Source organism: Perognathus longimembris, chromosome 5 (genome assembly GCF_023159225.1).
Source record: "Perognathus longimembris pacificus isolate PPM17 chromosome 5, ASM2315922v1, whole genome shotgun sequence".
Lineage (NCBI taxonomy): Eukaryota > Metazoa > Chordata > Mammalia > Rodentia > Heteromyidae > Perognathus > Perognathus longimembris.
This window is the reverse complement of record NC_063165.1, coordinates 48571925-48585758: the sequence shown is the minus strand read 5'-3', so window position 1 is coordinate 48585758 and position 13834 is coordinate 48571925. Positions and strand designations below refer to the sequence as shown.

Here is a 13834-nt window from a genome sequence, read left to right as displayed (position 1 = left end):
CAAGGCAGAGGAAGGCCTGCCTCTGGTCTATAGGCCTGGGTAATAGAAAGGGTGCATTTCTGGGGTGGAATATATACTCTAGTCTTTGTGAAAGTCTGTCTGGTGGCTGATCCAGGACTCCTGTATCCACGTGCTTGCTCACTGAGAATGCTCTTACTCACTGAATCATGTCTGTGGCAGAGATGGCCACTCAGGCTGTAGCCAGGTCTGTCACTAACTGGTCACAAGCCCTGAGGAAGTCACATGTATCCTGGTCTCAGTATTCATCTCCTCTACCTAGAGGAAGACACTAACATCTTAAAATGCACTCAGGTTTCAAGGCACACTCTAAGGATAAATGAGGACAGCAAGAAGCTCTATAAACAACTGAGGGACTAAATTCCACTCAGAAAAAAAGGCCAAAGCAGAGGGTCAGGGGACACTGCCAGGGTTTATTGGCTTGCCTGAGGAATGGGATCTGAGACTCGTGGGCTGTTGAGGCCTCCCGGACAGTGAGATTGAGAAGAGACATTATGGATTACTGACACTTAAGCAGTGGAGGTAGGAGGGGAGCAAACAGGAGGGCTGGCTACAACTGAGCAGGTTTATGACTAGATTGAGCTGCCTGGCTTCTCTGCAGATTGCAGATTTTATTATCTTCACTCCATTAAGCTGAGCTGTAACCTGGGGGAGAGAGAGAGAGAAGGGCAACAGAAGAGTGAGAGATTCTAAGAACCTTTCTTTCTAAGTGTCAATTAACCACTTCAAAATGGGAATACACAAAAACTTGAGGTCATAAAGGCCAGTGTGAGCAGACATGTCACTTTCTTAGCTTATGCTTTGATTAAAATGAGAATTACATGGAAACTTGGGAGTGGATGTGTCTGTCCCATATGTACCAATGCTAAACCCACCGGAAAGGGGAGCAAGGGAGTGGGGTGTGTGTGTGTGGGGGGGTACATGTGAGGATAGCATGGCAGAGCCTAGGGATGTGAGGAGAACAGTCCTAACAGAAGCTACAGGACTCACTGAAAAAGGCATCTCCCAGATGAGGGCGAGACCTAATGAAGCTGACAGGAGGACCTGGATTATTAGCGTGAATGAAACCCAGGAGCCAGCCCTCAGTGGAGATGATTCCAGAGTTGACTAGTGACTACCCTGGTGCCTGAGAGTGGAGGTGAGGAGGATCTTCTTGGCTGAATACAGGGGGGCCAAACTCATTAGTACAAGCCACTTACAAGGAGCATAGAACATGACCAAGGTATGTTTCTTCTTCTTCAGGGTGTCCCGGAAGTTGTCCCCTACCAGATGCAACACACTAGTCTGCTGCTCTTCCCATGTGGGCTCTGGGGGTGGAGGGGCCTCAGGGCTGTGGAAGCAGAGGTATGGGGAAAAGGCATGAGAGGAGAGAATCACTACAGGCAGGTAGGTGTACCCATCCCCATCCCCAGTCACTTCAAATACAAATGAAGAGATTACTTGTATCCCCCACTTCAATTTCACTTGAAAGCAACGGTGCAAACACCAAGGTTTATACCACATCATCATCCACAAAGATGCCTTCTGAGGAGCATACTGGGGATAGGAGATAGGAAGAGATGGGAAGAGATAAGAAACATGCTCACATTTTAGGACGGGGCACTGCTGGTGTGAGCCATCATATTATCCAGAGCATAGGATCTCCTGCTCCTGACTCCCCAGCTGCCCCTTCCTGCCTCCCAGGGTCCCTAAATGACCTTCCATTATCTTATGCTCCAAAGCCCCCTTTCCCCCTCTGAGACAGGGTCTCTGCAACCTAGACTGGCCTCAAACACAAGATCCTCCTGCCTTAGCCTCCCACACCACGTTCTCTGAAGTTTTTGTTCTGGTGCAGTACACAGGCCAAGGAGTAAGGCAGGCCTAGGCTCAAATCCAGATTACCTGGCAGCTGTGTGGGTTACTAGATTCCTCTAGGCTTCCATTTTCTTTGTTAAGCAAGGACAATGGTATTACTTGAAGAGCAGGGAAAGTGTTATAAAACACCTACTATGTCAGTCAACTTATATGTGCAGAGAACTTGGAAGCTCTAATACACACCAGGTGTTGAGTAAATGTTTGCAGGCAGTTTTTGCCTACCCACTGGAATTTCAACTTTCCCTCACATATGAATATAGCTTGCTGTAGTTTGTATCTGGAATGACACCCCCACCCCCACAAAATCTGTGTGTTAAAGGCTTGGTCCCCAGAGTGACACTATTAAAAGTGGTAAAAGCTTCTAGGACCTATTGCCCACCAAGCATACAATTTCCAAAACTGTTTCATGACTGAAATAAGAATAAGAAACAAGAATAAGAACTCTGACTTCTACTAGTAGGCCAATCTGGGGACAAATTGGGCATAAGACAGGAAAGCAAGTGACAAAACCTAGGGCTCAGGAGGCTATGATAAAGGAAGAGACATCTGGTAGGCCTGCTAGAACTATGTTCGGAAATGACAGTGTTGGGGGTACTGGTGGGATGTTTGGAAAAGTTGTCAGGGAGGGTCAGAGGTGACTCCAGGCCAAGCTGAGTGAGCATCAGGCTGGTAGTATTAGGTATGGTGAGAGTACACAGGATACTGCTGGCATGAAACATGGGATCAGCACAGGAGAGTGGCCTTAGGATGGGGGAAGTGAAATCTGTCAAAGCTCTTGGGGTCCTGAGCCAAGCACAGTGGCCCATAAAGTTCACTTATCCCGTCACAGCAGCTTCCAGTGGCCAGCGCCAGCAGTCAGGATGTACCAAGATCACAAAACTTACTTCTGCATCCACTCAATAAACTTCTTCTTTGTTCTGAGTGCAGGCACTGCATTCTTCTCTCCATTCTTAAAGTACTTCAGTGTAGGGAACTCTGAGATGTGAAATCTTTCTGCCAGAGCCTTGTTGACGGTGGCATCGACAGCTGCAAGGACACCAGAGCTCTGGGATGGGGGAAAGGCCAACCATGCGTTACAGCCTCAGACATGGTGCTGGCAGAAAGAGGAGCCCAGGTGCTGGCCCCCAAACCCCTTTGGGACTGGGTAGAACATAAATGGCGATCCCTGGCCTCTGGCCTTGCACACCTCAGGGAACAGCTGAGCACTGGCAAGGCCTTCATTTCCTTGTGAGTGCTGAGATGGGGCTTTTGAATCTGGGAGACTAGGGTCTGCTCCTAATAGTCAAGGCCCCAGAGAAGAGAGTGCACTGGCAGAGGTCACCTGGATATAGCAACATGGTCCCGCAGGCTTTCTGTCCATACCCCTTCCTTGATAGGGGCCCCACCAATTCAACCAAGATGTGTCAACCAGGGAACATGAAGTCTGCAGGTGCCCAGGGACAGGGATAGATGCTTTCATGAAAGTCACTGTCACAATTCTATATTCCATCAGCTGAATGGTGAGGGATCAGAAAAGAAAGCTTACATCTGCTTCTCCATGGAGGACTTCTGCAGCACTCTCAAACTCTGGCTTCATTTTCTTACAGTGTCCACACCCTGTTGAGAGAGTGAGAGAAGCCGTCCCCATGGCATGGAGGCCTAGTGATGTCCCCTGTGTACCTCAGACAGGTGGCCACCATTCCCAGAATCTGGGTACCTGGGAGAAAAGATGAATGCCAACTCAAAGAAAAAAAAAACAACCTCTCCTGTCTTTTTTGTTTGTTTGTTTGCTTTTGGCCAGTCCTGAGGCTTGGACTCAGGGCCTGAACACCGTTCTTGGCTTCTTTTTGCTCAAGGCTAGCACTCTGCCATTTGAGCCACAGAGCCACTTCTGGCCGTTTTCTATATATGTGGTGCTGAGGAATCGAAACCAGGGTTTCATGTATAGGAGGCAAGCACTATTGCCACTAGGCCATATTCCCAGCCCAACCTCTCCTGTCTTAACCCATGAGGTGGATTGGAATGGCAGGGGACCCAAGAGACAAAAATGAAAAAGTTATATAAACAACACAGGTGATAGCCTCAGCACTGATCTAGTACTTTATACCCATATATTAGCCCTACAAGGCAGGAACTAACAGGATGATCCTCATTTTAATTAATTAATTAATTTGTTGGTTGTGGGGCTTGAACCCTGGACCTGGGAGCTGTCCCTGAGCTCTTCAGCTCAAAGCTAGCATTCTACCACTTTAGCCGCAGCACCACTTCCAGTTTTCTGGTGGTTAATTGGAGATAAGAGTCTCATGGGCTTTCCTGCACAGGTTGGCTTTGAACTGCGGTCCTCAGAGATGATCCTCATTTTAAGCAAGAGAAAACGGAGGCACAAAGGCTGGATGGCTGCCCAAGGCTGCCCACAGAGGCACAGGACAGAACTGGGCTGAACCATAAGCAATCCAGAGGGAGGCCACAGCTATGGTTGGCACATGCCTTCTGGTACTATATTCCTGTCACCACCACAATCTTTTCCCGACCTTGAGTAGGGGATCAGAATCCATAGAAGAAAAGCATCAGGGGGAAATTAAGTTCTGATTGTCCTCATAGGAAATGGGATGCTATGCAATAGGCACAGATACCTGACCCTGACTTGTTTCCAAACTAATCATATTTTCTTGGGATAAAGATTGTGCTGCCCTTTCCTGATGACCACATCAATGTGGCCAGACATCATGAAAAATATAATTTCATACATCAATAAGAACAGGTGTTTTGTGCAAAAAACATAAGGATATTGGAAAACGGTTCCCCATTTTCGTAGAGAGTGTTGTCTTGGCTCCAGATGCTGGGTGGGCCTGCAAGGCGAGGAAGTTCAGACCAGCTCAGGGCAGCAGGTTACCCTCAAGAGGAGCCTGGCTGTCCAGGGAACCTGAATAAACCAGGTTTAGGGGATGCCAAGATATGACTCTAACCATAGGGCTGTGTGCTGCTATGTGGGATACTGACTATAGGACAAAGATATACAAGATATACAAGAAAGGAAGACAAACAGGCCACATCAGAGGAGACCTTCTACAACCTCCTGGAAGCCATCTGAGCAACAGAATCAGCTCTCCTGACTCCCCCAAAGCTCAGTTCCAGGTGTCAGACAGGAGCCTCTCATTCCTAGTCTCTCCAGTTCATTCTCCCATGTCCCTCAGGGACCAGGGGCTCTAGAGTGTCTGTTTCCACTTATGAGAGAAAACCTAATCGACTGCTAGGCTCTGGGAACTCATGTAAAGCCTCTCCTCTCGAAAAGAGCACTGGGACTGGACTCAAGCAAGGAAAGTGACTCTGAGAGGATCCAGTCCAGGGAGTGGCTAGCACTGTGAGCTGCATCAGTATACTGGTTCTTCTCAATGGACCTAAGGCAAAGCCACAAACCACCATGTAGAGGCTCTGCAAGGTCTACCAAGCAGGAAGGGAAGAATGGCAAACGTATAGGTACCCAGCTGATGCTATAAAGGGAGCTCCCCACTCCTATTGGGCTACAGTGCAGAAGTAAAGGGAGAGAAGGTCCCAGCCCTTGGGCTCTTTAAGCCTGAAGACAGAGAGGACCATGGCCTTTGATCCAGGGAGAATATAATCCATACACAATGCCTTCAAGAGAGAAAGAGCCCTCTCTGTCTGTGTTCCCATTCCCACACCCCAGGATGCTGGCGCTCCTCCTGCATGCCCCTGCTACCCTCTCTACCTCTCTACCTTCATTACATACTTATGCTGTACTGTAAGCATAAAAGGTAGAGTGTCAGGATTTCCTGTTACCTCCACAGGAAGCAAAAAGAATTACCATTTAATAGGTACACAATAAATACAGCAACAAAAAGAACAGACCTAATTAAATAATTAGTAGAGAAAGAACAAGAGTGACCAAGGGTTGGAGAAGACTTGCAGGATAACTCAAAATGAAAGGCCAGAGAGAGGCATGTTGATAAGAGAACGGGCAGAATGGCCCAATTGGTAGAGAAAGTGCAGTTTCAGAGGCCCATCCAACTGTGAAGAAATCCAGTGCTAGGACAAGGGGGGCCCACTACATCAAGAAATGCTCACTCCCAAATGCTCCTCCACAAATATTAAGCTCTGGCCCCCAGCAGGCTCCACATCTAGGAAGGAGTGAAAAGGTAGTCAGGCTCTGCTGGCCTCATCTGACTAGAGCCTACCAAGACCTTTTCCCCAATCCCTCCACCTCATAAACTGACCGGAGAGGGGTCAAGGTCATCACTATTTTGAATTATAAGAACATCATTTTCAGAAATGAACAGTTAGCATCATTATAACACACCTGTCATTTTTCTAAGCAATCAGGTTACAAAAGGGATGTTTTGGAAACTGGATGGTTGTTTTCTTTGTAGAAACAATTTTATACTCAGATTACAAGTAGATTCCTCAGAACAACCACAGAAGCCCATTTAACAGAATGTTCTGAAGCATACAGTGTTCAATGTGATTTCTATTTCCCAAGCCTCCCCCAGATGGGATACATGCAGATCACAATCAGCTGCGGAAGTGGACCTGGCTTCTCCCTCGGCCTCAGCATTAGGAAAGAGTAAGTTCCTCAAGAGTGGGGGTGGGGGGTGGGGGGCGAGGGGCAGAAGGGAGCCCTGGAATCACAGGCACTCTCAGGCTCTAGCAAAGCTCCTTTCCACTTCTTCACAATGCAACCACCTCCTTAATTTCATGAATAACTCCTGAGGGATCCTGGATCCCCTCACTGGCTCTCAGAATTCAGATACCAGATTAGACCAGGACAGAGGAGGGCCAAGCAGATCCTTTTCCCAGGGAAGTGCGTGGAAGAACATAGAAGGCTGCCCATAGCTATCCAGGCTCCAGTATTCTCCCATGCCCATCCACAAGTCACGGGAAAATGGGATATTCTTTAGAAAGTTCTACTGATTTAACATAAACTATATTAAGATTTAAAAGTGTTTTGATACTAAACTGGCCACTGGTGGTTCACAGCTGTAATCCTAGCAATTCAGTAGGCTGAAATCTGAGGATCACAGTTTGAAGCCAGCATGAGCAAGCAAGTTTTAGATTTGTATCTCCAATTAACCACCCAAAAGCCCTAAGTGGAGCTGTGGCTCAAGTGGTAGAGTATTAGCCTTGAGCACAAAAGCTCAGGAACAGTGCCCAGGCCCTGAGTTCAAGCCCTAGGACTGGTACAAAAGATATAGATAGATGACTGGATGGCTGGATAGATGGATAATATATGTTTGATTCTAGCAAATTTTTGAAAGAAGAACAAACCATTCTTTAGAGATTATAGTTGGGCGGAAAAAGTTCAACAACCCTTATGGGACCTGCATCTGCATCTACCCCTCCCTCCTGGTTCCTTGCCCAAAGTGACCACCTCATTCTCCTGTTCTCAGGCTGACTTCCTCTGGAGCAGAATTAGGTGGCCCACTCCTGCAAAGGAGATGTGGAGAAAAGGAGACTCAGAGGTACTCCAGCTGCTGTGGACTTCGATCTTGCCCTGGACAGAAGGAAGTGAGTGACCCCAGCAATCTTCCAAGTACTACTGTCTCAGGAAGGCCAGCTTAGCCCAGAAGCACATAGAGAAGGCCACCTGGGCAGGAGATGCTCCCCTTAACACCTTCTCTTTGAACATGAAGTGGCTGGTGCTGATGTCCAGCCAGCTTTGGCAGCATCCATGATCAAGGTGACAGTGGGGCTGACCAGCAAAACTAACATATATATATATAGCCAGTCCTGAGGCTTGAGCTCAGGGTCTGGGCATTGTCCTTGAGCTTTTGTGCTTAAGGCTTGTGCTTTACCACAGCTCCACTTCCAGCTTTCTGTGGTTAATTGGAGATAAAAGTCTTACAGACTTTCCTGGTTGGAATGACTTCAAACCATAACCCTCAGATCTCAGCCTCCTAAGTAGTTAGGATTATAGGCATGAGCCACTGGTGCCCAGCAGGGACTAAATGTTTCCTAGGCAAGGATCATGCCTTGCATCAAAATGGTGCTAATTTGATTAAGCCTCTACTTTGTATAGCTGGCTGCCAAGCCAATAACAATACATACAAGGTCCCTTCCATTTGTACACTTCCTCTGCTCCTTACCAGGTCTGGGAAATGTCTTTAGAAATCTCCAGTATCTTTGAAAGATTTGAGGAGGTCTCCCATAGGAGGTTCCATCGTGTTTGTTGTTTTTTCTTTTGTCAGTCATGGGTCTTGAACTCTGGGCCTGGGCACTGTCCCTGAGCTCTTCAGGTCAAGGCTAGCATTCTACCACTTGAGCCCACAATGCCACTTCCAACAGCAATATTTACAAGACAATATGCTGTAAACCAACTGTACAACTTGGAGGGTAGGGAGAATTGGGGCAGAAAGTAGGTGGGAGTAAATGAAGGAGGAGGTAACAAGTTTGACAAGAAATATATTCACTGCCTTGTGTATATAACTGTAATCCCTCTGTATATCACCTTGAAAATAAAAATAAAATAAAAAATTTTAAATCTATGGATTTTATTCAAATGGTTTCTGTATATATGTAGCCTGGTGCTTTCTTGGCAATGTTAAGATTTCAATTCTAGCCTCAATTCCCCTCCTTTGCCTCTATACAGGATTAGTCTGAGCAACAAATTTCTGAAACCAGTATTCATGGTAAGGAGATTGGGTAGGCCCAAAGGAGGAGAAAGGACTGGCTGAGCCATCGCCTTCCCTGACACTGGCATGTCCTGGGGAGCTATGGTGGTAGATGGTGCCAGCCATTACTTGACCCCAGCTTCCGGCTGTGGAATAAAGAAGGAGGATATGGGGAGGGGAGCTCTGGCCTGTTGCAGCTAGTGTCTTCATTGTAATTTGATAGGCCATTAAGTTTTATCACCAAATTTCCTTGTTGGGTTTTTATCATCTGTGTAAGTGCTCTTGCCCTAAGTCCATGATCTGGCATGGAGGTCTGCACACCAACTCCTCAATCACATTCTCTTCTGGCTGTGGGAATGCTGGCCTTCTATTAACCCTGAGCTCTCTGCATTTTGTTACATTCAATTATACTTATTTTATTAGGTATGGGGTTTTCCTGGATGTAGGAATTAGAATTTTCCAGGGAATCAGATTAATCTGTAAAGCTTCCTGGGAGCCAGGTTCCTGGGAAACCCCTGGGATCTAGATGACCCTGGCTATTGTCTGGCCTGGAATTAGGCTTGCACATGCCAGGGCAAGTGAGTTTACTACAAGTGCTAATAAAATCACTGATGTTTGAACAGTGCAAAGGGCACTGCAACGATTTTAGGGTTCTCTCAAGTCTTCCAACTATCTACAGACCAAAGCTGACTCGCTGACCCAAAGACCTCAAGGCAGACTCATGAACTGGAAGATGCACGTCTCTATTCATCCCACCCCCATTCTCACAGAGCTTCCTTTTCAAGCCTTTACACTAGTGCCAAATATGGATAAGTAAGCCTTTAAAATTTTATTTCCAGGTTTCAATCCTGAGGAAATAATGTGACATGTGGACCAATATTTATACATGAAAGTGTTCTTTGCAGTATGATTTATAATGGGAAATTCAGTAAACAACTCAAACCCTCAATATTATATTGCTTGTTAAGCAATTTATGGTGCTATTATACGATCGAATATTATGTGGCCACCAAAAGCACATATAAAAAGATATTTTTAGTAACAGAAGAAAATGCAAGATGACAATAAGGAGACAATGTAAAGAAAAAAGATGCATAGATAAAAAGCCTAAAAAGAAATAAATTTAAATTCTTTTTTTTTAATCTGCACACAAGCAAATGAAAACTTTAGATAAAATAAAATGAAAAAACAAAAATATACTAACAGAAGCTAGAGCACTGCTTTCACATTCCAGGACAGACTTTCTAAGCAACCCAGAGGAGAAGATGGCTCAGTGGTTAAGTGTAGCATCCAACACTGCTTGGGTTTTAATGCCGGCTATGTTGTGTGGACTAAGTTTGCCTTGAGTCTTTCTGTGTGGACTGTGTGGACTATGTAGACTAACTTTCTCAAATGTCTTGGCTTTTAGTACCTCCCTTTTCTTATCTATAAAATGGGAACAATCATGATATCAATCTCACAGGATTTGTCATGAAGACTATATGAGTTAATATACAGAAAATGCCTAGAGCAATGCCCAATCCATAGATGTGCTGAACAAGTGTTAGAGCTAGTATTTGGCTACAAAAATGTAAAGTATCATAAACCAAGTTAAAGGAAACAACAGACTAAGAGACAGAATATCAAAAGAACAAGAGTAAAACCCATAAAGATTAATATCCATAATTACAGAGTTCTAGGTCAGGAGGAAAAAGACAGCTCAGTAGAAAAGTGGGCAAAAGGGATGAGTAGGCAGCCCACAGGAGAAAATTTAAAAGTCTGGTGTTAGGATATAGACCACAAATGTTCCCTAAAAACACGGGTAAAAGCTAGGTCTCCAGCTGAGGGTGCTATTGGGAAGTTGTAGGGGCTGCAGGAGGTGGGACCTAGTGGAAGGAGGTGAGCTCACTGGGGACATGCCCCAAAAGATGTCCTGGGACCTAAGCCCCTTCCTCTCTCTGCTTCCCTGCTGCCATGAACAGAACAGGCTGCCTTCTCCTGTGCTCCCTGATATGATGCTCTGTCTCACCACAGGCCCAAAGGCCACAGGGCCAAGCAACCACAGATGGAAACCTTTGGAACCATGAGCCAAAATAAATCTCTCTTCCATTTAAGCTCATTTTCTCAGGCATTTTGTCAGAGCAATGGGAAGCAGATGAACACAGCTGGTTACCACATGAAAGGACGTTCTGCTTCCCCAGAGGTCAGACAGAGCAGAAAAGCTGTGCTTCAACCGGTTTAGCAGAAATATCAAAGGCAAAGGCTGATAGTATCCTGTTGAAGGGTACAGGATCTGCCAGACACTGCTTAGTAACAGTAAAACATTTCTGCAAGTAATCTCTGACAGTATCTACTAAAGTTCCACTACACTGAACCCATGGTCAAGCAACTCCACTTTTAGCAATTCATCCTAAATATTTAGACCAACATGTCCAAATTTGGACAGAACACCAAGGAATACCCTAAACATATTTATGTTCCCTTGCATGGTTTGACTAGTAAAACACTATAGACAAATGTTAGTCAGTAGGAGACTGGATTAAAATTCATAGCATATCTAAATGAAAAAGCACTAACTAGCTGTTAAATTATTGGCCTAGGTATGCCAACACCTATATTTACATAAAACATCTTTAAGGTAATTGAAAAAAATGAAATCAAATCATGGAAAAATGTATAGGAAATGATCCCATTACTGTTAAAAGAACAAAGGGGAAACATCCTGTAATTTAGGTGAAATATTACAGAAGAAAGGCTATGTCAACTTTTGTACTGACCTACCTTAAAAGAGGAGGGTTTCCCTGACTATGCTGTATTCTTGTGTACCCCTTGTACTGTATACTGCTGACAACAAGAAAAGGGCAGTATTATTCTTAAATTACTTGTACAATTTTGTTGTTGTTGTTGTTGATCATAGGGCTTGAAATCAGGGCCTGGGTGCTATCCCTTAGGTTTTTTTTGTTTTTTTTTTACTTATTTATTGTCTAAGTAATGTACAGAGAGGTTACAGTTTCATACGTTAGGCCTTCCAATGGCACAATCGGTTAGCACGCAGTACTTATACAGCAGTACACACAGAGGGATGCCGAGGTTGTGTGTCCCTTAGGTTTTTCACTCAAGGCTTTTCTGGCGGTTAATTGGAGAAAAGAATCTCATGGACTTTCCTGGCCAGGCTAGCTTTGAACTGTGATTCTCAGATCTCAGCCTTCTGAATAGCTAGGATCACAGGCATTTGTCACTGGTGCCCAGCTACTTGTGCAATTAATGAGATGAATAAACAAAAACATTATAACAAAAGATAGGGCAAACAAAAGCAAGTGTTTTATTGCATCATGGTTATATGATACACCTGTGTTGACAAAAAGGTCAATTTTATTATATATTAATTTAAAAATAAAAGTTAAAAACAAGGAACAAATAAAAAAAAAGACTACAAAGAATGATGCACAGAAATAAAGTGGTTGTCTCTGAATGATGGATTAGAGGTATTTTTTCATCATTTATATTTCTCTATACTTTTTAGATTTTCTGTAAAGATCACATATCACTTTGAGAGTAAGATTAAGATAAGGCAAAAAGTTACAAAAAAAAAAAAGAGATGCCAAGAAAATCCGGAAGCTGATAGAGATCTACCTCCAGAGATGGCCCTATAGCCCAAAAGGCAGGTGGGCACAATGGCGTCTGACACACACCTGGGGGAGGTGAGCTGGGGCAAAGAAAACATCTCACCTTGGGCTTGCTGCAAGGTCAAGGGGCAGATGGAGCAGGGGACAGACAAGGGCAAAGGATGGGCAAAGCCGTCTGGTTCCCTAGCAGCTTTTTCCTGAGCCTTGACACCTGCAAAGGTGTCGATGGGCCCAGCATAAGGACAGGCTGCTCCTCAGGGATATGTTTTTCATTTCTCTTAACCCTTTAGTGATGCTTGCTCAGGTGGTATAACAACATCATGTCCTGCTCTAGGAGTTATGTGGGGAGGGATGGAAAGCAAACAGGAAGAGAAGATGACAATCTTACCTCTCACCCAGAATGTTTTGGAAAAAAATAAAAGGCTCAAGAGTGGGACAATAGGGCTGGGGATATAGCCTAGTGGCAAGAGTGCCTGCCTCGGATACACGAGGCCCTAGGTTCGATTTCCCAGTACCACATATACAGAAAACGGCCAGAAGCGGCGCTGTGGCTCAAGTGGCAGAGTGCTAGCCTTGAGCGGGAAGAAGCCAGGGACAGTGCTCAGGCCCGGAGTCCAAGGCCCAGGACTGGCCAAAAAAAAAAGAGTGGGACAATAGCCAATGTCCAGTAGGCTTGTGTTTTGTGGACTGCATCTTTGTCTTTTTAGGGACCAGAGAACTAACTGGGCCTTTAGCTATAGCCTCCTACATCATGTCAAGCTCTATACTGCAGGCCAGAGGTTGGCCAAGTGCAAAACCTCAATGATAAAGGGGGTTACTAGGGCCAGGCTCTGTCACACACAGCACCATGCACACATCCACGCCCCTCTCACCCTCTACAGGTGGCACAGTCCAGCTCCTGGAGGACAGAGTGCAGGGGACAAACCTGGCTGTCAGTGGTGGAGTAACTCGGGGCAGGGAGGAGCTAATCTATGTGAACTATGCTTAGAAGCTTCCTATGCAGGAGAGAATCTGTATGTGCTCTAACTGTCTAACTGGGAAAAGGAGGGATGGAAGACCATGAGAACCATGAGGTGTGAGTTGAGTGGTAAGAAAAGAAGAAAGAGTTTGATAAAGAAGGTCTTGAGGTGGGTTCAACTCTATAGAGGATTGATGCTACATGGCAACCAGGGCCTGTGTGCCTTTCATGCCAGGAGCTAGAAGTAAGGCCACAAGCATGCCACAGTAGTTCAGGCAAAAGAGCAAGCGACTTGGCTCTGAATCTACAGTTTTCAAGAAGCACCCAGACGAGATGGCACAGGTCAGAGAAAAGCTGAAGACTCTGTCTCCCTGGTCTTTCCAAGAGAAATTAGGAAAGAACACTGGCTTGATCACTTGCTCCATTTGTAGAAATAGTACTATAAATAAAGAACATGGGTTTTTTTCTGGCAGTCACAATCAGGAATTATTTCAATTTTCTTCTCTATTCTTTCTGATATTTCCTCTTTATAAAATGTACACGTATAGCCAATGCCAGTGACTCATACCTATAATCCTAGCTACTCAGGAGACTGAGATCTGGGGATTGTGGTTTGAAGCCTGAGTAGGAAAGTTCATGAGACTCTTACCTTCTGTTTAACTACCAAAAGGCTGGATGTGGAGGAGGGTTAAAGTGGTAGAGCACTAGCTTTGAGCAAAAAGACAAAAACAAAATCTCAGAGACAGAGCTGGTCCTGAGTTCAAGCACTAGGACTGGCACTGAAGAAAAATAACTAT

The 13834-nt window shown here is 45.1% G+C and overlaps 1 protein-coding gene across 1 annotated transcript in view; it reads right to left on the bottom strand.

Moving 5' to 3' along the window:
* The window catches only part of Pdia5 (protein disulfide isomerase family A member 5), an 87844-nt gene that overhangs the window by 8908 nt on the left and 65102 nt on the right, over nucleotides 1–13834 (bottom strand). Inside the window, exons 12-14 of the mRNA XM_048346773.1 lie at nucleotides 3398–3468; nucleotides 2757–2917; nucleotides 1218–1348 (exon numbers count right to left, since the gene is read on the bottom strand). Of these exons, the coding sequence (XP_048202730.1) occupies nucleotides 1218–1348; nucleotides 2757–2917; nucleotides 3398–3468 (363 nt within the window). The remainder of the gene's footprint in view (nucleotides 1–1217; nucleotides 1349–2756; nucleotides 2918–3397; nucleotides 3469–13834) is intronic.